The sequence below is a fragment of the Physella acuta genome, unplaced genomic scaffold (genome assembly GCF_028476545.2).
Source record: "Physella acuta isolate Inbredline_101_S28 unplaced genomic scaffold, ASM2847654v3 ptg000104l, whole genome shotgun sequence".
Classification (NCBI taxonomy): domain Eukaryota; kingdom Metazoa; phylum Mollusca; class Gastropoda; family Physidae; genus Physella; species Physella acuta.
The window spans coordinates 306,417-330,293 of record NW_026731624.1 but is presented as its reverse complement, the minus strand read 5'-3'; the positions used below and the strand labels follow the sequence as shown (position 1 = coordinate 330,293).

Below are 23,877 nucleotides of genomic sequence, written 5' to 3'. Positions count from 1 at the left end.
AAATATATAGAGAAAAACTTGAGGGGAGGGAGGAGTAAATCGAAAGTTTGAGAGGGGGGTGCAAATCGAAAACTTCTTTAGTTCAGAAATAACTTGATTAACAAATTATCTTACATTATATAATTGAAGCACACTTGGGGCACCAATAGTCGTTAAGACATCCAGTAGCCCTTGTATGGAAACAAATGCTTTTGGGGGGGGGGGGGTTAAAAAACGCAATTTAAAAAAAAAAGAAAATTGCGTTTAATAATGCGTCATTTCTGGATGGATGAATGGATGGATGGATGTGTGTCCGCAGCTTTAAGTCGTATCTCCTCCTCAACGAAGCAATATTGAGGACTAGTTCCAAAGCAAATATGTTAAGCAAGTTCCAAGGATGATTGTGGGCCTAAAAAATTCCCGGAATTCCTTCCTGGATTTCCCGGAAAAGCCAAAAAAACTCGAACAAATGCAGTTTTTTGCTCCATATCTCGGCAACCAGACCACTTAGCGACTTGAAACATTTACCAATCGATTCCTGTCATAATTTAGACCAATATTGCCGAAAAAAGTTTTCAAAAATATCATTTCGTTCGGTCACAAAAAATTAATTAAGAACATTTAAACTGAGCATCTTGTAGGCCTAAGATGATTTAAACTGAGCATCGTGTAGGAGTTTATATTTATAGGATGATATTTACAAAAAATTAAAAATTAAAATTTTTTATGGATAACATAAGGAAATTGCGCTTAAATTGTCACTAGACTTTTTATTAACTTGTTTGTGTTAAGGATTTAAAAAAAAACACTGAACAATGGGCTTAACGCTAAGCTTTAAAAACACACAGATCTTGACTATTAGGTATGCCTGTTTTGATGGTAAAATAAAGCGGGAGTGATCTCCGCTAAAGTTTTTCGTATATTCTTATTTAACACTAACAGTGAGGGAGTGGCACTTTGAGAAAAATCTGGCTATTGAAATGTTTTTATTTTTGTTAATATTTTAAAAAAATAGAATAGAATCGATTAGAAATTAAGAATTGCACATCGAATTAACGTAAACATTGTGTGTATAACTGAGCGGAAAATTTACAAAGAAACTTTAGTTGTATTTTTAGAGGTTAATTAAACATGTAATTAAGTAAACATTTTTGTCGCCGAGTCTTGTCCTACGTGAAAAGTTGGAAACAAATCAGTCCAGTAGTAACGATATTTTTGAGAAATACATTAAAATACTACATCTGGTATACCGGAAATCCCTCAAAATTTGGCATAATCGTCACAAAAGTCTGAACCCCATAGTGTGTGACGTAACTTATGGATGACCCCTAGGTCACTATGTAGTTCAATCGTTGATGATGGTTGTATGCAAAGGGCCTAAATTAATCCAACAGTTCTGCCGAATGTCTGTTATAGAGTAAAAAATTCTTTAGAGTCCCAGAACCCTCGATGATTAAATATTTTGTTCGGCTGTTACAATGACATCATGTGTTGTTGCGCATGCTCGGGTTGTTTACCACAAGGCCATCTTGTCGGTGGTTTACCAGAGTGCAGCCAACCAATCAGACGTCAGTGTTATACTTGGGTTGTTACTTCCGTGTCGGCTTTTCCCAGCAAAGTTATTGTTCACGCATCAGTTGCCGTCGTCAAAAGAAGAAATTGTAAACAAAGGTGTTCGGCTTCACGTGGAGTGCACATTCAAATTTCACTAGTGGGCGCACTTGATTTTTAAAAGATTACATTTGATCTTTCAACCATGGTTTCTGGGATAAGTCAGATTTTAAAAAATTTAAAACTTTTATAAGTTTAATAGTTTTAAATGCATGAAATGTAAGATTTTTATGTGGTTGTCTCACAGCTGTTGTCGGTGGGAGTGGGTTATTTTTTTCATTTTTAAAGATCAGAAGTATGATTAGGGTGAGTGTTGAGGTAGTGATATAAAAATTAGTCAAAATTTCAGCAAAAAGGCACCTCGTTAGGATTGCCTGGTTTTCTTAAAAGAAAACAAAAAATGGCGTTTTAAGACAGCCATCATTGACGATTGTGTATTTACGCGACTAGTGATATGTAGATGATTATTCAAGTTAACTGTTTTAAAAATGATAGTTTATTTCTATTGGAAACAATGACAGCTTATACCCTGACTCTTGAAATACTGGCACCTCTATCTAGTGCGCTTGACTACTAATCCGAAATTCTCAAGTTCAAATGCGAGTTCTCGTGAGTCCTCCCAGCTTTTATGGGCACCTAATTCACGTTAGGGGAAGTAAAAGCGGTTGGACATAGTGCTGATCACGCTCTTTCCTGAAACAGGGGAACTTGATACATGTTTTTGCCGGCTAACGTTGCATGATAAACACACTTTATTTTTACTTAATCTCATCGAAAATTATCAAAAACATTATTCTATTCACATCAAAGACTATATATAAAACCAAAAACTGTGATTCTACCTAATACTTGTTTATAAGCTTTTCACAAAACATTTTCACGTTGTTACCCATTTTACTTCAACATTTCAAAGATTAAACCTGTGTATTAATCACGCCCTGCTGAACAAACCCTACTAAAACTAAAAAAAATTTTTTAATAAAACGAATGTCAAGATAGAGAAGTGTTTTTCTTGTATACATGTATTTCTCAATAAATGTTTAGTCCTATCTTAGTTTAAGGTGTGCACAGTTGTGGAACAACAAAAGAATCACTACCCCCCCCCCCCCCGCATAAAAACATAATTCTGTGCCACATTACAAACCACCAGTGGCGTAGCCAGGATCGTCTCAAGGGGGGGGGGGGGTCCAATTTTTACCCCCCGGGGACAAACTTTCGATTTGCACCCCCCCCCGTTATACGTTTTATATATACCGAGGGGTCTATGGGGGGGGGGTTATGACCCCCCTAACCCCCCCCCCCCCTGCCTGCGCCACTGCAAACCACACAGAGATATACACAAACTACTTTATTCGGGCCTGAAATCTGTAGGGCACGTATTGTGAAACACGGAAGCTTGATATGTGTAATGGTTTCCCGTGTTTGTTTTATTCTTATGTTTTTTTTTTTACTTTATCGTATACAGAGTATACAGGAAGTATTGTATTAGTGCACAAAAATCACATGAAATTTTCACAGTTTTCGCCGTTTTATACATCAGTACTTCATCACATAAGGAGTAAAGGGGACTTATTTTAATCGGGCAAAAATTATGAATCCAGATTTATCAAAATTTCGGCGTTTAATGCGTAATCGAGTCGGAAAAACTGGGTTTTGCAATTCTGTCCGTGTGTGTTGTGTATGTGTGTCTGTAAACACGATAACTTGAGCATCGTCACAGCTAGGATGAAGAAATTCCATATATAAGTATATATCAAATTCGTACATCTTTAACAACTTAACAGCGATTTCCGGTAAACGGAAATGGAAATTATTCACCTTTCGATTTTTCAAAAGCCTATAACTTGAGAACGGTTTAAGATATATGAACGATATTTCATCTATAAGTAAAAGATCTAATTCTCTGCCTTCTATGACCGAAAGTAGTAATTTACGCTATTTGACGATTTCTCAAAAAACGAATATGAATTTATAAAGCACTAATATTCCGCATTATTATACAGATATTGTTTGGCGTTCACTTTTACGCAATTTCATTTTTAAAAAACCTTAAGTAATTAAAATGGATCAAAATCATGTCTATATCCCGAGTTGCCATCTCCCGTAGTGTTATATAAAAATATTCGAGAAAGTTTAGGGGAGATCATCCCTCTTTATTTAAATTTATATTATTAATTTTTAATAAATTCCTGTATAGCTACGTCCCTTTTAAATTTGCTTGTTACGAAAATACTAAAATAAGCTTTACTGACATCTATAGTAAACTATTTAAAGAAAAGCAGTCACGGAAGTGGTTTGAACATGTGTGCATTTTTCACTACTATAATTCATGTAGTTATTTTTCGTTACATAACAGTGTGTGTTAGTTACTGTAGAACAATCCCTACTGTAGTAGATCTACATTTTACAAAACCACTATTATAGTGCAAGTTAAAAAAAAATTGTTGTTGGTTTTATTTTTGTAGGATTTTTGTTCTCACTACACAGCCTCCTACCCTCCGGCCGCATAAAGGATCTAACATTATGGTCGTTCTGCCCCACGTCCTACCCTCCGGCCCCATAAGGGATCTGACATTATGGTCGTTCTGCCTCATGTCTTTTTCATAAAATGATTTGGTGAATTTAACTGTGTGTGTTATGTGGGTAGTGTGTATGGTGTGGGGACGTTTGTGAGGTGTAGGTTTTTTTCATAATGGCTAATAGGCAGTGGCGTGCAAAGCTATTTTGATGCCCGGGGCCAACACAAGGGAAGATGCCCCCATACATTATATATATATATATATATATATATATATATATATATATATATATATATATATATATATATATATATAGTAACACTTCCTCAGTAGGGATGATATCAAACTGAGGTGTAGTGTTTAAAAGGGCTGACCCTGAGAGAAAACACACAACGACATGACGCTTTGGTTGTTAGATACTGACTTTACTGCAATTCCGTGTACGGCTAGTCGTGAACATTCAAGCCATAAACGGCTATGTAGCCCTAAAACATATGTAAACAACAATAGATTACATCTCTGAAGATACTACCACGTGTAGGCTACATAAATACACGGGTGTCATAAAATAGGTTACGGCCAGTACACAATACTGCCAACAAGTATTACAATGATAAATACTTAACCCAACTAGTCCGCAACACGCAGCACTAGCAGGAATAATACACACAAGTAATCTAAATAAGATAGGCCTACTTCCCATACCTAGTCTGCAACATGCAGCACTCGTATGATACATACAGTAATATAAAACATAATGCACACCATCATTAGGTCTACATTGCAACGTTAACCTAAGAAACTGCACCGTCAGTGTCAAGAGTTTCTTTAGGCTTTCTCTGCACCTACCCCCCCCCCCCCCTCCCCTCTGCACGCCACTGCTAATACGAAATGGCAAAACAGAATAGTTGTTTTGTTGATTTGTTTGGTTTAAATACAATTTGTTTCATAGTTGGCCTTGAAAAGATTAATCACCGAACTTTAAATCTAGTGTCTCGCCATATTGTAGACAAAGTACGCCACCTTTATAAAACACCACTCCTTGCTTTCACAACACATTTGGCAGACGTGAATGTGTGTGTGTGTTCGTGTGTGTGGGGGGGGGGCGACGGAATATGATGTGAATTGAACTATGACCTGGCTTTTAATCACTACATCCATAGAAAGACACATATAATAGGCACAAATTCCTGTTTCTCCATGGAAGTAGCCAGTGAACGAGCTACAGTGGTTTATAAAGAACGGGAAATAGTGGTTTATAAAGAACGGGAAATAGTGGTTTATAAAGAACGAGAAATAGTGGTTTATAAAGAACGAGAAACAGTGGTTTATAATGAACGGGAAATAGTGGGTTATAAAGAACGGGAAATAGTGATTTATAAAGAATGAGAAATAGAGGTTTATAAAGAACGATAAATAGTGGTTTATAAAGAACGAGAAATAGTGGTTTATAAAGAACGAGAAATAGTGGTTTATAAACAACGAGAAATAAAGGTTTATAAAAAATGGAGAAATAGAGGTTTATAAAGAAGCAGCAATAGTGGTTTATAAAGAACCAAAAAGAGAGGTTTATAAGAACGAGAAGTAGAGGTTTATAAAGAACGAGAAATAGTGGTTTATAAAGAACGAGAAATAGTGGTTTATAAAGAACGAGAAATAGTGGTTTATAAACAACGAGAAATAAAGGTTTATAGAAAACGAGAAATAGAGGTTTATAAAGAACGAGAAATATTGCTTTGTGAATCGCTTCAGCGACCTCGTATCATATCGCCTATTGTATTCAAGACTTTAATGAGGAAGTAATTTATTTTTAAACAGGTGCAACCCAAACTAAAACAACTTACAATTTGTTTAAATTATTTAGCTGTACTTTATTCATTCTTATTTGTTCCCATTGTTTCTAGTGTTACGGTGTATTTATAGCAGCAAAATTTAACTCAAGTTGACACCCCACCCCAGCATTCTCTTCTTACACACTCAGAGTTTCTTCCAGGCAGTGTTTCTTCCAGACTTTTTTTCTCCGGGGAAGGGGGGGGGGGCACTGGAAATTTTCGGGGGGGGGGGGGGGCGGTAGACTTTCTTTGGGGGTTGGGGGGCGGTCACTGTTAAAAGTATATATTTTCTATATAAATTATATAAATTTCATTTCGTTCGGGGGGGGGGGGGGGGGGGCGGTAAAAATTTTTTCGGGGGGCTTTGCCCCCCCCCCCCCCCGCAAAAATTCTACCCGCCCCCCCCCCCCCCCCCCCCCGAACGAAATGAAATTTATATAATTTATATAAAATTATATACTTTTAACAGTGTCCGCCCCCCCCCCCCCCCGAAAATTTCAAGTGCCCCCCCCCTCGGAGAAAAAAGTCTGGAAGAAACACTGTACACACTCCGTGAGTAAAAACCAAATGACATCTGTATAGCAGGAGTTCGGGCTCTTTGGAAGGACGTTATAGGGAGATAGCGGCTCAACATTAATACATGATACATCACCATAGCAGTGCAAATAAATTACATGATTTATTTTTGGAAAGGCGTTCACATTCAGAAAAACATTGTACGATTAGCTAACCAGCAGGGAGCCAGAGTGTATTGGCAGGGAGTGTCATCACGCTTGACTGCACACGTATGTAGGTAACGTGACTTAGACCAGTTACAGCAGGTCTTGACTTCTGGATACAGGCCAACATTTCGGTTACGCCATTAGGCGGCACCGCAAGTGGTGTAACTTTTTTCTGGTGTGGGAAAGGGAGGGTGGGGTGCAATTTTCAGTTGGGCCTTAATGTTAAAACACTAAAAACATTTCTAATAACAAGCTTTCTAATGCTTTCAAATATGTGGAAAACACATTTTTCTTTCTTTAGACATAGGCCCTATTAGTAAAAGCATTGGTCGATAAAATATGTTGTTATTTTTTTAAAAAATAGACCTACAGTATTTATTTTATACAGTTTAATATTTAAGAATTTAAGAAATATTGTAGTGATTATTAATAAATTATAAAAATATAGGCCTATTTATTAACATATGTGTTCTTTCCGCTCCCTTTGTTCTTAATTCGATACCCAAACGACTGAGAAATGTTCTTTAAAACCTGATGAGTATCTTGCGAAAGAATAGCCATACACAGTGGCGTCACTAGGTCGAGTGTGTCACCCGGAGGGTAGATAAGGTGTCACCCCAACCCCTCCAAAAATCGAAGTTAGAAAGCTACAGGACACCTGTAAAACGGACAGTAAAGACTTCAGAAGAGGATAATAGAAACAGAGACACTTTTACTAGATTATCATAGGGTAGACTATTCTCAGGCATGTTTTATAGACTTAGTAATTAAATAACTTTCATTTAAATCTTAATGACTTGCATTTTTATATGTGTAGTATTTTTTACTTAATTCTTTAAAAAAAGCAGTTTTGTATTTTTAAGAGATAAGGGGAGGGGGGGGGGGGGATATTCGTCCCACACTGCTGACGCCGATGAAAACAGAGCTTTATTGTGTCCCCATATAAAACGTCTCCGTTCTAGGAACTAGACAGACGGAGTTTCCCACCCGAAGGTAGGTTTGTTTTTTTCTCTCTTCGTATCATGTCAGACAATAAAATAGCATCCGATAGTGCAGAAATAACTCGGTGTTGTATATTTTAGTTACCAGTACATTGAAATCGAAATTGTCACCTAATACCGCTAATGCTAAAACTACACATTTCGCGTGAGATTAATAAAGAACTGGTTATAAACTAAACCAAATGGCTTTAGCAGTAGAGGACTAACATTATTATATTGTGTTAAAAAATTAAATCTTTCTTCTCACTAATATTTTTATCGTCTTGATAGTTGATGGTAATTTAGCACGATCGGGAAGTCGACGTAGATGTGGACATACTTTTCTGATGTTAAGTGCAATCTCATTTAATTAACGTATAAGTAACTCATGTCACTTTGATAAACATTTTCTTTCTACGTTAACATAAGAGTTTTAAAATAGTTTCTCAAACCAGTGTATTTCTACGCTATCATATATTACATTAATTAATTAATTCGAAACATAATTTTAAATATACGTGTGCGTATGTGTTATGTGTGTCGGTACCCCCGTCAAAACGATGTGAGACAAACATGATACGTACGAAAATATATCCTTCAAAAAAGCTTGCAAAAATGGACCCCAACAGAAAGTTACCGAGAAATCGGCTGAAGAGAATAGGGCTCGACATTATGGCTTCTGTCAAAAGACAAGTGCTTCAATTTGGAGCACATTGTTCTCCAAGAGCTTAAAATTTTACAAGAGCTGCACCAGCCAAATTAATATGCAGTAGGACATTAATTTACGATGGGAGCTACTTACAACATAGGAGCTTGACGTATGGCAAGATTTAGTGTACAGGCAAGATTTAGTGTACAGGCAAGATTTAGTGTACAGGCAAGATTTAGTGTACAGGCAAGATTTAGTGTACAGGCAAGATTTAGTGTACAGGCAAGATTTAGTGTACAGGCAAGATTTAGTGTACAGGCAAGATTTAGTGTACAGGCAAGATTTAGTGTACAGGCAAGATTTAGTGTACAGGCAAGATTTAGTGTACAGGCAAGATTTAGTGTACAGGCAAGATTTAGTGTACAGGCAAGATTTAGTGTACAGGCAAGATTTAGTGTACAGGCAAGATTTAGTGTACAGGCAAGATTTAGTGTACAGGCAAGATTTAGTGTACAGGCAAGATTTAGTGTACAACTAAAACCGTTTTGTTTCCGGCCATATTGACGGGGTCTAATCGATGGAATCCGTGATATCGGAAACTTTATAGATTGAAGCATATTATATTTTTGAGAGCCCTATTGACGAAAACCGTTTTGACGAGAGCCCTTCTTTAAGGCATTATTCTCCGGGGGGGGGGGTCATGTTTGGTGTGCGATGTTTACTGTGTGTGTGTATTTGTGTGTGTATTTTTTGTGTATTTTGTGTGTATTTGTGGGTGTGTGGGTGTGTGTATGAAATGATCATGGAACACAATTTGTTATCGATTGACGGTTTCTAAATTCTTTCACGTATATTGCGCGTTCGTAATTCCCAATCGGCGTCACTGACATTAGTAAATTAACCGATACATCAGAAATAAAATTGATCATAACACTCTAAAGGTTTCGACATAAATTACGTGGGAAAATTTTAGCAGCTTCAATATTTTACAATAACTATAATTAACTGAATATAATCCTATGTGATTTTATTGTCATGTTTCAGCGGTGACAATGGCAACAAAAACCGTCAAGTCCACAAAGTGGAAGCTTACTTTGATATGTCTAGTTTGTGTGACGGGTATATCGGGGCAGTCCGTCAATACCACGACCACACAAAGGACGACTGTCAAGGAGACCTCGACACAGAACCGTTTAGTGATGAACTCAACTCTTGCGAGCACCAGCAGCCACCTTATTTCCTCTGCAAGTGTCACGGCTGATAGATTCAACGGAACTAGCCGTGGGTACGGCTGGTCAGCTAATACAACAGGTCCTCCTTTGTCTACAACAATTAATGTGTACAACAGGACAACAGGAGGGACCACGGGGGCTCCTCAATACAACAGGACAACAGGAGGGACCACGGGGTCCCCACAATACAACAGGTCAGGTGAGACGCAAACGAGTGCTGCAGCCACTACGTCGTCACCTAGAGGTACCACAATGCCGACAACACAGAATAGCTTTATGGGACAAACGACTAGAGCAGCAACAATGCAGACAACACAGAATAGCTTGACTTGGGGCACAACTGCTCCAACGTTCAACTCTTGGCTGACATCAACTACACCACGTTACCCATCTACTACACGTCCAGCTTCAGGTAAAGCTGATTTTGTTGATGTTTACTGATTTAGTCATTGCTGTACTGAATTAGTCATTGTTCTACTGATTTAGTCATTGCTCTACTGATTTAGTCATTGCTCTACTGATTTATTCATCGTTCAACTGATTTAGTCATTGCTCTACTGATTTAGTCATTGTTCCGCTGATTTAGTCATTGTTCTACTGATTTAGTTATTGTTTTAGTGATTTAATTAGTATGTGCAGCAATAATTAAAAAAAGAGACAGAGCTACCTTCTTTAAAACAAACCCAGAAAAATCATTTTATAAACAAGATAATTCTCAAAACGCAAACACAAAAGCAAACGCAAACAGAAAAAAAAACGCAAATAAAAACATAAACGCAAACAAAAATGTAAACACCAAAGGAAACACAAATGTAAACACAAACAAAAACGCAAACACTAACGCAATTTCAAAATAAAAAATAAACACAAAAGCAAACACAAACGCAAGCATAAGCACAAACACAACACAAACTCAAATGCAAAAACAAACACAAATACAAACACAAACGCAAACCTAAACGCAAACAATAATGCAGAACATAAACACAAATTTAAATGCAAACATAAAAGCGGGGACGCCGGTTGAACCGCCTGATGCATCTTAGTAAACGACTATAATACTAACTAAACCGAACGTAGGCGCCATACCGCTCACAGGATAGCCCGGGGCGTCAAATCGAACCATGCCGGGGCCCGGCGGACGTGCTTGAGTCAATTTAATGAAGGACTATAATACCCCCAGCTTGTCGCAAACCAAAAGATAGAAGTAAACATATAGAACATTTAGGAGCGGCTTCTAAACTGTTACTAATTAAAAATGATTATTAGTTCAGTGTATAAAATAAATAAAAGCAGTATTTAAAATATCCGTGTTTTACTTACCACGTTGCACTTTAACAATTCATCCAATACCAAAACAAACGAATAAAATGTACATATTCTCCTGATATAATGTATTAAATAAGGGGAAGTAATACTTTTTGTGATCCATCAATGGAAGTAATTGACAATAAAGGAACAAAGTGAAATAATTTGAACACTTTTTAAATGTTTGCTTTTTTAAAAAGATATCTATATGACATTTTTTAAAGGTTTTTTTTTTTGTTTTATGTATTTTCCTTTTAGGGGTCGTCCATAAAGGACGCCACACTCATAAAGGGGATGGGGGGGGGTCCGTAATTTTGTGACGATGTGTGATGAAGGGGAGGGGGGTGGCACCAAGGCAAAAATAGCAAAATATATAGAGAAAAACTTTAGGGGGGTGGGCAAATCGAAAATTTGAAAGTTTGTCCCCGGGAAGGGTCGCTATGCCTTTGGGGGGGGGGGTGACACCATTTAGTGCCGCACCGGGTGACACCCGACCTCGCTACGCCACTGTACCAACAGATTCATGACTAAGGAAGAGCAGAGGCGTAGCGACCCTTCCCGGCGCCCGGGGACAAACTTTCGATTTGCATCCCCCCTCAAACTTTCAATTTGCTTTTTCCAACCCATTTTGGCGCCCCATAAGGTCGGCGCCCGGGGACATATGTCCCTCCCCCTCCCCCGCGCCACCCCCTCTGAACAAGAGCGAGGTCTAATTAGTAATTACTTAAAATTTGGCACAATTAATTAATTATTATTGCAGGATGTGGTGGCACACTTCACCAGAGCTATGGAACTATAATGTCTCCTAACTACCCATTTAATTACGAAAATAATCAGCTTTGTCAATGGGTCATCAAGGCAGATCATGGGAAAATAATTGACCTCAGGTAAATAAACCATTTGTCGGGATGGTATGAATTTTGTAAAGGTTTATTTATAGAAATACTCTGATTATAAATATACGATGCAATACAAAACTAAACAGGACTGCTTACACATATTTTACGTAATTCCCAGATTTAAACGCCTGGCCTTAGAAGGGATTGATTCAACCTATGGATGTCCAGATTACGTGGCCATCTATGATGGAGCCTTGGTGGATTATCTCCCCATCGCCAAGCTATGTGGCTCTAGCGATGTGACTAACCTGATGATAAGATCTTCTGGAGACTCATTGAGGGTTGAATTCTACACAGATTTTTCAATCACGGCACCTGGTTTTATTGCTGTATTTTGGGAGCATGGTGTGTAAACCTACTTTGTTATAACAATTTTGAAAATGTTTCATGCGACAAAGATATTTTTTTTTAAATTACACGTAAAATAAAACCAAAGTTGATTTAATCATAGTTTAATAAAATAGTGCTTTACTTTAAAAAATGCTATACTTCGTTAAATGTTTTTTTTTAAATAAAATTTATTTTAATTTACAGAATGTGAAGCCTTGAAGTATGGAACTGACCTATGCAACGTGTCTTGCAGTTGTGACAAAGACAATACAGCCTTCTGTGATCACTTTAATGGTACTTGTTTTTGTAAACAAGGCTGGATAGGAGATGACTGCACAATAGACATCAATGAATGTGTGGAGTCACCAACCAGCGTGTGCCCCTCTGAATACAGTGTATGTAGAAATCTTCCTGGTTCATTTGAGTGCGTATGTGAAACTGGAATAACAGCAAATGACACAGGGTTATGTGTTGGTAAGTATATATTTAACATCAGACAATATAATAAATTGTTTTTCTAAGTGGCTAGGCTTTTCTCACACAATCGATTGTAGCTCATCAGTTAGACTTATTAAGTTTTCAATTTTGAATAGGTATTCAGCATTGTTTACTTGTCCTAATACTTAAAACCTCTCTAGTCATATGGACACATATTTGTCTATCCATTTTCTTATCTGTGAAAACAATGTATATAAAGTTATCAGTCATAAGATGTAAAAATAAAAATTAAAAACATTAACTACATGATGTAATTAGACAGTTGATTACTATAAAAGTGAAAACAAATAACACAAAAACCCAATACTATCTTAGGTAAGGTGGGATGTCAAAAGAATTGTTCCCATGTTTGTGGAGTTAATGCAAGTCAACCAGAACAGGAATTGTGTTTCTGTCCTGTAGGAAGTAAACTACTCAACGCCAGTGATACAACTTGTGTTGGTAAGTGAGAGTTGGTTTAGTGTCAATCAAATAGACATATGGGAACTATACATACACTTGATGATTGTATTTGTAAGTAAGATCAGCTTTAAAGTGAATCAAATAGACATATGTGAACTATACATACACTTGATGATTGTATTGGTAAGTGAGATTAACTTTAGTGTGAATCAAATAAACCTTTAAGTAAACTCACAGTTTAATTATGTGAAAGCCAACTCAATTGTTGCTACTTACTTTCTTTCTCCAAAATGCAGCAATTTAACCCATGGAAAAAATTGTGCATTAAGTTGCAACTGCAAATCAAATACTACAGCAAGCTGTGACAACAGGATGGGAACTTGCTATTGTTTGCCTGGATGGACATCACAAAATTGTTCTGTTGATATTAATGAATGTCTTTATACTAGCTGTGGGCTGTATAGTTACTGCACAAACACCCCAGGGAGCTACAAGTGTTCTTGTTATTCTGGATATATTTTAAGTGATGCAGGGAATTGCATACGTGAAGGTAAATGAACTATAAATGCTTTCTGTTTTATTTAACATATACTTTCAATTGTTTATTATGAGAAATTATTTTTTTCCTACACAGGCTGCGTAAAAACTTTGAACAGTTCTACAGGAATTATCCAGAGTCCTAATTATCCTTATGCTTATGGCTCAAATCTCCAGTGCAAGTGGACTATCATTGTAGAACTAGATCATATAATATCTTTGAGGTAAATATAAATGAGCCTCATTGAATCATATATTTTTGTATTTCAAAACCTTGCTTAAATAAATTTCAAATCTCTTGTTCATTTTGTATTTTTAAAAACCTAGATGGCAGTTGAAAGGCTAAATAAAAAATTTAAATGTATAGATTTTGTCATGAAAACACTTGCTTTTTTTTGCTAGTGTAAAGATACTTGTTTTAAGATTTAATAAAACCTGACTTTTCTTTCAATATAGTGTTAAGTAAAAATTTTAAAAACCTTTTTTCACAAATAATTTTTTGCCCTTGTAAATATTTAGTTAAACTGCATTTATTCCCCAAAGGTTTTCTACCTACAATGTTGAAGGGTGTCCATATGATTTTGTTCAAGTATTTGATGGCAAAAGTTCCAATGATCGGTTAATTGGAAAATACTGCAACAGCTTCAGCATACCCAACCAAATTGTTTCCACATCAAACCAAATGTTCATTACATTTGTAACAGATGGGATTGTCTCATATAATGGATTTAGTGCTACATATACATCTTATGGTAAGCCGGAAAAGATATTTTTCAATGTATAATACATATAAACATATTAACTTTTCCTTTGAATTAATAGGTTTCTTCTATGCACTCATAAAGTAATTATTTTCAAGCATTGTTCATTGAATGATTGTTTTGTTACGTGAATGATTGAGGAAAAATAGCACCAATATTGCACAAATTTTATCTGATTATTCTATTCCTCGAGAATTTAAAAACACCCACACATAGTTTGATTTAACCCTTTGAACCTGAGGTACCGCTTTTTTGGTCTGTGTCTTTAATCTCTGTACCTCAGCAGTTATTGGTCTGAAACACCTTACCCTAGATCGATGCTTGGTGTATAAACATGCGGTATAAAAAGGATGAAATTGTATGCCATACATTTAATATCCAGTTACCACAATCCAACTTCAATAGGTACTCTCAAAAGAAGAAATGAGAATGGCACAAATATAGATGTTTCAACACTACAGTTGTGTATTGACCACATTAAGTTAATGGATGGCTGCCATGTCAATGACTAAGTTTCTGTTGGCCTCATTCACTCCCAGTGAAATTTTTTTTTATGTGGGCATCTAATAATGCCTACAAAATGTAGGCTCACATCACCATCATATATCTCTACAAGCTACTGGGAACAAAGTCTGTGCTGTCTGTGTTTGCAAGTACAACACAAATCTCAGTGTGTTCCCAGATATGACATAAAAAGACAGGCCATACAAAAAATGAAAATAAACATAATTGGTGCAAAATTTGCCATATCTACCTATGTCTAAAAGAAGGGCAGAGCCGGCGTTAGGGGTACGCGGGGCCTATGGCCAACCATCCGCGCGGGGCCTTATATTTTTTTCATTGGTGTATAATTAAAAAAAACATGTACAGTGAGGCGTTTTTTTTTCTTCTCAAAGCGAATTAATATTTATAACGATATATATGGTATTTTTAAGCTGTTTATCAATGTCGTATTAACATTAAGACACTGATTAACAAATAATTTGTTTACTTAAAAGTGCTTTTGAAACGTTGCTTTTTTCTGTTAAGGCTTTTTGTTTGAAAAGTAAAAAATAAAACAGATATAAGTTTGAGACACGCATTAAAGAGACGATGAACGTCAGCTTCAAACCTGATTTTTTTACATTAATGTTTATTTATGAAAATCTTACCAGTACGTTCACAAACGAAGATCTACTTCTCTTGCCTTTCGTGAGGAAAATTCCATGATTATATCATCATAGTCCAAACTGGAGGCTATGTCTTTTTCTATTGACAGAATCGACAGGCCGCAGAGCCTGTCTTGGAACATCGTTGATCTCAAATAGTTCTTTATCAACTTCAGTTTGGAGAAACTTCTTTCGGCGCTTGCCACTGTGACTCGAACTGTTTGCAAGATTCTGTAGGCGATCGCCGTATTGGGAAAGGAATCCCGAATACTTCAAATGTACTGAAGGCACTGTTTGGCTGACTTAATACCTTCGGGCACTTTGAAGCAACGTTAAATCGGTCCACAGTGGCAGGTGATAGTATCGATATTTTCTCAATTTATCGAGGGTTAACAGTGGCATTCAAAGTGTGTGGATGCCGGGGAAAATAGCAAAACATTGATAGATTTCGGAATAAGCTCGAATCGTGAAAAAAAACTGTTTACAGCTATAGATATCCAAATGAAATGCCTCTCAAATGTAATCACGGACGCTCAGTAAGGTGGAACACTGGGGGGGGGGGGGGGGTGACAGTTGGTGGGGTGAGGTGAAGCCCGTGAAGAATAACTGTACATTTAAATCTATGGGACGCCAAACCCTAAAAAAAAATCAGTTCGGGTACTACGTTACTGGATCTCTGACCGCAGCCATTCAAGAGAAGGTGCGTGTTTATAGAGCGTCCACGTATTACATTACAGGTTAAGACCGCGTTCTCACAAGAGAAGGTCCGTGTCTATAATTAGAAAGTGAACCATGTTATTTATGAGTTTCGCGATGGCATGCTCGGACTGCCGGTAATTTAGACGTTTTAGAAATCAGGAGAACTTTACTATAAAACAGTCTCGGCCCGATGTATCAAACAGTACAGACTTTATAATTTGTTTAGTGTGCCCACACTATTTTAAAACAAGAATCACTATGGCCTTAACTATTATACTGAATATCCCTACACAGAGGCGTAGCGAGGGGGGTGCGGATCGCACCGGGTGACACTATTAAGGGGGGTGACACCAAGGCAAAAAATAGCAAAATATATAGAGAAAAACTTGAGGGGGGTGCACATCGAAAGTTTGAGGTGGGGGGGTGCAAATCGAAAACTTGAGGGAGGGTGCAAATCGAAAGTTTAAGGGGGGGGGTGCAAATTGAAAATTTGAAAGTTTTTTTCCCGGGAAGGGTCGCTACGCCTCTGGGGGAGGGGGGTGTCACCATTAAGTGCCGCACCGGGTGACACCCGACCTCGCTACGCCACTGTCCCTACAATTAATTAAAATAAACATGTGCTTAATCACTTTACGAATACCGTTAAAGTTTACCAAAATGAAAATGGACATAATTACTGTATAAATGCCCTTCAAAAATATAAAAATAAATACAAGTATAATGTATTTAAAGATGACCTGACAATATATAAAATAAATATGAACATAATTACTGTATGGATGCCTATCAAGCGTATCGTGGTGAATATGCATAATTACAAAAAAAGATGCTCATACAGTGTATAAATTATGATTTTAGTGATAAATACTCTGGAATTCCGGGGCATGTCCCCATCCGCTCACACCCCCCCCTCCTCCTCTGCAAGACATCATCAGGTCACTGACTGTTTACTACAGGCACCCCCGCCTGCTCACTAAAAAAACGTCTTCAACGGTCCGCAAACAATAGGGTATCTTTTTACATTTTTCCCGATTTTACCTCCCATGTCAGGTCGGGGGCTAATTCGCGACCGCCATCTCCAGTCACCTCAGGACAATAGCGAGTCGACCGTGCCAGCGATGTGTGACACTAATGTCTTTCTTTAGAATAACGGTCTGTCCCAGCCCATGTAAAGGAAAACTCACTAACATCAGCCGTGGCCTCAGTTTTAACATCCAACAACTTCGGCCATTTAGTTGAGTTTTTTTTTTTTAAATTTAATTCAGCAAAGGTTATTTAAGTTTACAAACTAATTCAGGCAACAATGGCCTTGCTGAAGCGCGGGGCCCCTTCAAGCGCGGGGCCTGGGGCGGCCGCCCCGTTTGCCACCCCCTAACGCCGGCTCTGAAGAAGGGTCTATCTTTTGGGAGGACTGGTATGCTAAGCATGAGTAAAGTAAAGTAAACTTTCCCTTTCAAACCTCGCGGTCTATGGGGCAAGAGTTCACTTGTTTCTGTGACCTCGGCATATAAAGAGATAGTATGGTCAGCACTATGCCCAGCCGCCTTTACGTTCCCTAAGCATGAGTACTGGTGGTGAACTTGTGTAAAAATATTTATTGAAAAAATAAAGCCATTATGGTTTACATACTTGCAGTCTTCAATTTTTATTGAAAGAGAGCTCAGGGTTCAAATTGTTAAGAATCTTGCACTATGGTTTATATATACCTAGTCCACCCTCCCTACAAACGCTTGTTGATTTTCTGTAAATATTTCCTGATTGAAACTGAGAAATATTTTAAAATAAATTTTAAACTATGTAAAACTCAATATTTTCCAGTTTGTCCAGCTTTCAGGTTTGGAGAAAACTGTTCCTACTCTTGTAACTGTACACAGAACAACACCAAAAGTTGTAATGTCATCAATGGAACCTGCACATGCAAACCTGGCTGGACATCAAATGACTGCTCTATAGACATAAATGAATGTCAACTTGACCCACTGATCTGTCCTGAGTACTCAACCTGTGTAAATCTAAATGGCAGTTATGAATGTGTTTGTTATGATGGCCTGACAACATCTGCCAATCGAACGTGTAGTGGTAAAACAAATTTTCCTTTAATTTATGTTTTTATTTTCAAAATATAAATAGATCTTAAAATTTGTTTTATTCAACCTTAAATACTTTTAATTATGTTACTTGACACTCCTTCAATTATCTACTGTCTACTTTATTAGATCCTACTCCTTTTATAATTAACTTTATAATTTTTAGACAACAAGCTATCAATCATCTATTGTTCAGTCTGTTATAATACATACCATCAGTACTCTACTGTCTACTTTATTAGATGAGACTACTTAATAATCTACTATCTATTCAAAAGACTCTATGTTACATAATCGACGACAGATTCTATTGATAAACAAATAACATTAAATAAAGTAATCTGATTTCGATTAGTTTGTTTAGGAAACACAAAAGTTCTTTTAGCATAAAACTATTATAAAACCTCTCTTTCAGCCATCAACCAGTGTAGTGAGAGAAACTGTTCCCATTTGTGTACCAGAGTTACCCTTGCTAATCAAACAGCTGTTGAAAAATGTTACTGCCCTACTGGAACATTGTTAAGTGGAGACATTTGCCAAAGTAAGTTAGATTTTATTATGCTAAAATAACCACATTGAAATAATGTTGATTGATGTCTATATTTTGAATGCTTGCTAAAATTGCTGAAGTAATTTTTGCTGCTGAGATAGCCAAAAGCGATTGTCTATTTACATTTTCTATCCCCAGACTGCAGCAATCTGACATATGGAAAAAATTGTGCATTAAGTTGCAACTGCATATCAAATACTACAGCAAGCTGTGACAACAGGATGGGAACTTGCTATTGTTTGCCTGGATGGACATCACAAAATTGTTCTGTTGATATTAATGAATGTCTTTATACTAGCTGTGGGCTGTATAGTTACTGCACAAACACCCCAGGGAGCTACAAGTGTTCTTGTTCTTCAGGATACATATTGGATGATGCAGGGTATTGTGTCCGTGAAAGTAAGCTACTTTTTCTCCTAAATCTGTTTAAAAGTATTAATTTTTTTTTAAATGCTTCTAACTTTATACCTTACTTGGTGACTTAGAGATTTTTTTTTCCCTCATAGGCTGCATTAAAACTTTGAACAGTTCTACAGGAGTTATCCAGAGTCCTAATTATCCTAATTATTATTATACTAATCTCCAATGCAAGTGGACCATCATTGTAGAACAAGATCACATAATATCACTGAGGTAAAAAGATATTTTAAACCCAGAAAAATTCTGATGTCTCTAAAACTTCTATTATGTGCTGTTTACTAGTGTGATTTCCTTAGTTGTTTTATTTTTTTGACGCCCATGGTTTGAAACTTTTATGGATGTCCTTTCCATATAAGTCAACTTTTTTAAAAGCATGTAAAAATAATTTTATGAAAAATAAACTTTTGTTTTTCAAAATTTCAAATTAAATGATTATCAATTTAAATTCCAAGTATGTTTGTGGTACCTTGTTTCCTGGTTCAGTTTCTACTGCCTTACTCTAGAAGCAGTAGTATACGCAGTGGGAGGGGGGGGGGACACAGGGGCAGCGGCAGCTCCCCAATGACCATTTTAGGGATTGTGGCGCCTTATAATAAAAAAAAACACCAATACTAGCAAACACATTACTGAAACTACAAATTAAAAACTGTCATGTTATGTACTCTAAATATCACATTTTAAAAAACTCATCGCAATTAGATCAATATCCAACTTCTTGGCTTACTTATCGGCCCCTAGCTCAGTGCCAGGCATGTGTGAGGTCTGTCCACTTTAGCGCCTGTACATCTGCTGTTTGTGTTATCGTTGCTGGATGTGAACCGTCAACCACCAACTTATTTGCAAGTGTAGATTTTGCTTGAGTTGACAGGTTCAATTCAGCCATCCCTCTTTAAATGGGAGGCCTATTAACTTTGGGTTTTAAGATCAGTCTAGAAACGTAGGGTAATTGTTTACCTAAAGTGTGACCTGTAGAATAAGAATTTGCTTATCTTTGACATGTCAAGGGAAACTGCAGGTCTCTTGTCTGTCAGCTGATCTAGAATATTTTCCAAAAGCATCTTGTACAGATGCATATATTTTTAGCTGGATTGTGTTAAAAACTCTATGCAACTATATGGGGGGGGGGGGGAGCTGATTAATTGTACAGAAAATAAACACATTCTCATATAACTTTAAGAACTTTAGTATGAGTCAAGATGATCAGCTCGTACAGATGCACTTAATGAACAGCTTGGGTAAATTTAATTAAAACAATAGAAAAAACACTGTGGATAAGAGTAAAACTGCTTACAAAGATGAATAAGCTAAATTCAAGTTGTTTATTTTTCAGTCAGAATCATAGCTTTTGAAACATGTAATGCTATATGAACCTTGTTTTTACAGTTACCAGTAAAGAGGTGTGTGAGCAATATAGTGATCTAACCCACACCTTATCATAATGTTAAAAATAATCTTTAGAGAACACAAAAAGCAGAAGCTAATTAAAAAAAATGTACATATTTGAAATACAAGACCAATAATTTAGTTAAAATTAAATATACTGTGGGCTATTATACAGAATGTTGCACCTATAAGATTTGGTTTTCTCTGCAATTTAAAGCGTGGTTTTATACCAACTCCACTTTTACAAACATTCTTTATGCTGGGATGTTTTTGCATTTTTAATGAAATTTATTTAATTCAGATTGTGGACCATATTTAAAAAAACAAATAGTATTAAGCTACTATATTAAATAGTGAAGTAACTGTTGATTTAGTTGAATTTGACAATAACAATTAAATGTGTAGACCCATACATATTTATATTAAGAGAGTGATTATTTCCCCTACTGTAATTTGCTTGTCTTAATATTCCCTAATGTCAAATTGTTTTTTGCAAGGAGTACAAAACAGGTTGTGTTGGGTTTCTTGTTTTTGGTTGTATTGTGTGTATATTTTATGTTATTTTATTTTGTGTGATAAATTGTTTTGTGTTGTCGGCCTATATGGTGTTTTGTTCTTTTGTTTTCTACAGAGCAATATTTAGATGTATTTTTAACCTTTGTGAAACAATGTCATACAGCATATATATATATATATATATATATATATATATATATATATATATATATATATATATATATATATATATGACCCGTTGAGGAAGGATACAACGGGCGCTAGGTTGATAGTGCTGTCTATTTTGCTCTAAACTAAAACCAACCCCCCACCCACACACACACACCCCAAAACATGTCTACCGTCCCATTCAACGAAATATAATTATCTACTTTTTCCAGTGTCCGCCCCCTCCCACTGGGGAGGAAAAAGTCTGAAAGAAACACTGGTGTCGCGCTTAGCCACTACCCGAAGAATTGCATGAAGGAAACTCTGCACACAAACCACTAAACCACTTTTTACATTAAACACATGAATTAGGCTGTAATTTTATTATAGAGTATCGATGACAACATTTCTTTTGAGTTGGGGGGGGGGGGGGGGGGGTTCAGCTTAGACGTTCTTACGCAGGGGATGGGCTTCGCCCCTACCCGAAGAATTGTATGAAAGAAACTCTTCACGCAAACCACTTTTAAGATTAGACAAAATTGGCTTTTTAATTCAATGTTTACTCGAGAATCAATGACGTCATTTTACTGTGTGCACTCTCCGGCTGTAGACTAATTTCTACTATATGCTCCAATGTGACCTCATGTTTCGTTTCCGTTTTACTGTGAAAGTTTTTATTTTGCTTGTGTTTTCTCTATAGCGTTCTTGTCAGATAGATAAATACACAGACAGATAGATACATACACAGACAGCAAAACTATTAGTATTAATATATACATAATTATATATATATATATATATATATATATATATATATATATATATATATATATATATATATATATATATATATATATATATATATATATATATATATTTATATATATATATATATATATATATATATATATATATATATATATATATATATATATATATATATATATATATATATATGTATATATATGGCATCTTTTTCTAAAATTGCCACTCCCCCTAACCCAAAAACCTGTAAACGCCTCTGTCAAGAAGGATTGTTAGCTATGTCTTTTGTTTGAACTAACTTTATTCCAACAAAGGTGTTGATTCTTATTCATTTAAATACAGGCCATGAACAGTTCGGTACTATTTTTAAAAAAAATACTGGTTTGGTCTTTATTGCAATCTGTTGATTATTTTTTTTAATGTGTGATCTAGCCTAGTATTCTAATAAATTTATAGCAATATTTATTGTAGTATTTAAAATGTCAATTTTGAGAAAAAGAAATGTGTGTATTCTTAAAAAAGTTATTTAAAAAAGGATATTATCATGAAAAATCTATACTTTTGTTTTTGAAAAAGTATATTGGGGTAGACAGACCTGCTATGGAATAATATATTTTGAAAAAATAGGTCTAAAATCTAATTAATGTTATTGACTCCTCAAAACAAACATTGAATACTTTCAAATTAATCTCTACAAACAATTAAAATTTAATAAAAATAATATTTCTGTTTTCTGAGAACAAAGCGCTGCTGATAAGTAGTTTTCAATCTACATGTTTCTAAAACACGCTTATTTAGTAAAAACATTGGATTTCTTCTCCAAAGGTTTTCTACATATGCTGTTGAAGGATGTCCATATGATTTTGTTCAAGTATTTGATGGGAAAAGTTCCAGTGATCGACTAATTGGAAAATACTGCACCAGTGCAAGCATACCAAACCAAATTATGTCCACATCAAACATGATGTACATTACATTTGTATCAGATGGCGTTTACACAGATAAAGGATTTAATGCTACCTATACTTCTTTTGGTAAGCCTAAGGAAAACATTTAACATGAAATATGGTTGGTAATAGATGAAAAAATGGTAACAGACCTACAACTGCACACATAATATAAATTAAAATATCATATTTAAATTAAAATTCATTTATGTTATTTGAATTATTAAGAAATGAAGAATATTTTTGCATTTTCTACTAATTCTTTATTCATTTCTGATTTTAATTTTTTTTTTGTCCTTTACAGGTAGTCCCTATATTAATATAAATTGTAACCCTGTCTTTAATTTTCTGCAAACTTTTATTTAAAAAACCCATTTCAGTGATAACATTTGAAAAGTTATCGAAACTGAATTCTTTCCAGGTTGTCCAGCTTTCAGATTTGGAGAAAACTGTTCCTACTCTTGTAACTGTACACAGAACAACACCAAAAGTTGTAATGTCATCAATGGAACCTGCACATGCAAACCTGGCTGGACATCAAATGACTGCTCTATAGACATAAATGAATGTCAACTTGACCCACTGATCTGTCCTGAGTACTCAACCTGTGTAAATCTAAATGGCAGTTATGAGTGTGTTTGTTATGATGGTCTGACATCATCTGACCATCAAACGTGCAGTGGTAAAACATATTTTCCTTTGAGAAATAGCTTTTCATTTAAGTTTTTTTTTTCAAAATATTATGAACAGATCTTAAATTTTTTATTTTTTTCAATATGTTTTATATGTTACGAGCCACTCCAATAATAATCAAATGCCTACTTTATTAGATGACACAAAATGATTAATATACTGTCTACTCTGTAAAATAACATAGCTGTTGTGCCTCACTTTCATTCCACTTAGCAATGGCTACACACTTCTTGTTGGTTTATTCAGGTCACGTTTTTCCACTA

General features: G+C 35.9%; 2 protein-coding genes across 2 annotated transcripts; both read left to right on the top strand.

Annotated features, from left to right (window-relative positions):
• The first annotated feature begins 9,340 nt into the window (after positions 1-9,340).
• On the top strand, positions 9,341-14,771 carry LOC131931456 (tolloid-like protein 2). The gene is made up of 9 exons (XM_059288257.1): positions 9,341-9,936; positions 11,593-11,719; positions 11,850-12,076; positions 12,266-12,535; positions 12,875-13,000; positions 13,215-13,511; positions 13,596-13,722; positions 14,042-14,250; positions 14,665-14,771. Exons 1-9 carry the CDS (start codon positions 9,345-9,347, stop codon positions 14,769-14,771), a joined length of 2,082 nt encoding a protein of 693 aa, XP_059144240.1. The 5' UTR covers positions 9,341-9,344.
• Positions 14,772-17,531: 2,760 nt separating this feature from the next.
• Positions 17,532-23,827, top strand: LOC131931446 (neurogenic locus notch homolog protein 1-like). Its single transcript, XM_059288245.1, has 8 exons — positions 17,532-17,535; positions 17,925-18,185; positions 18,609-18,734; positions 18,882-19,142; positions 19,250-19,376; positions 22,800-23,008; positions 23,343-23,603; positions 23,799-23,827. Exons 1-8 carry the CDS (start codon positions 17,532-17,534, stop codon positions 23,825-23,827), a joined length of 1,278 nt encoding a protein of 425 aa, XP_059144228.1.
• The last annotated feature ends 50 nt before the right edge of the window (positions 23,828-23,877 follow it).

Coding starts and splice junctions, on each gene's coding strand:
- LOC131931456 (XM_059288257.1), top strand. CDS start 9,345: ATGGCAACAAAAACCGTCAAGTCCACAAAGTGGAAGCTTACTTTGATA. Junction 12,536..12,874: donor TGACACAGGGTTATGTGTTG/GTAAGTATATAT, acceptor ATACTATCTTAG/GTAAGGTGGGATGTCAAAAG. Junction 13,001..13,214: donor CAGTGATACAACTTGTGTTG/GTAAGTGAGAGT, acceptor ATTATGTGAAAG/CCAACTCAATTGTTGCTACT.
- LOC131931446 (XM_059288245.1), top strand. Junction 18,735..18,881: donor AAGTGGAGACATTTGCCAAA/GTAAGTTAGATT, acceptor TTCTATCCCCAG/ACTGCAGCAATCTGACATAT. Junction 23,009..23,342: donor TGCTACCTATACTTCTTTTG/GTAAGCCTAAGG, acceptor AATTCTTTCCAG/GTTGTCCAGCTTTCAGATTT.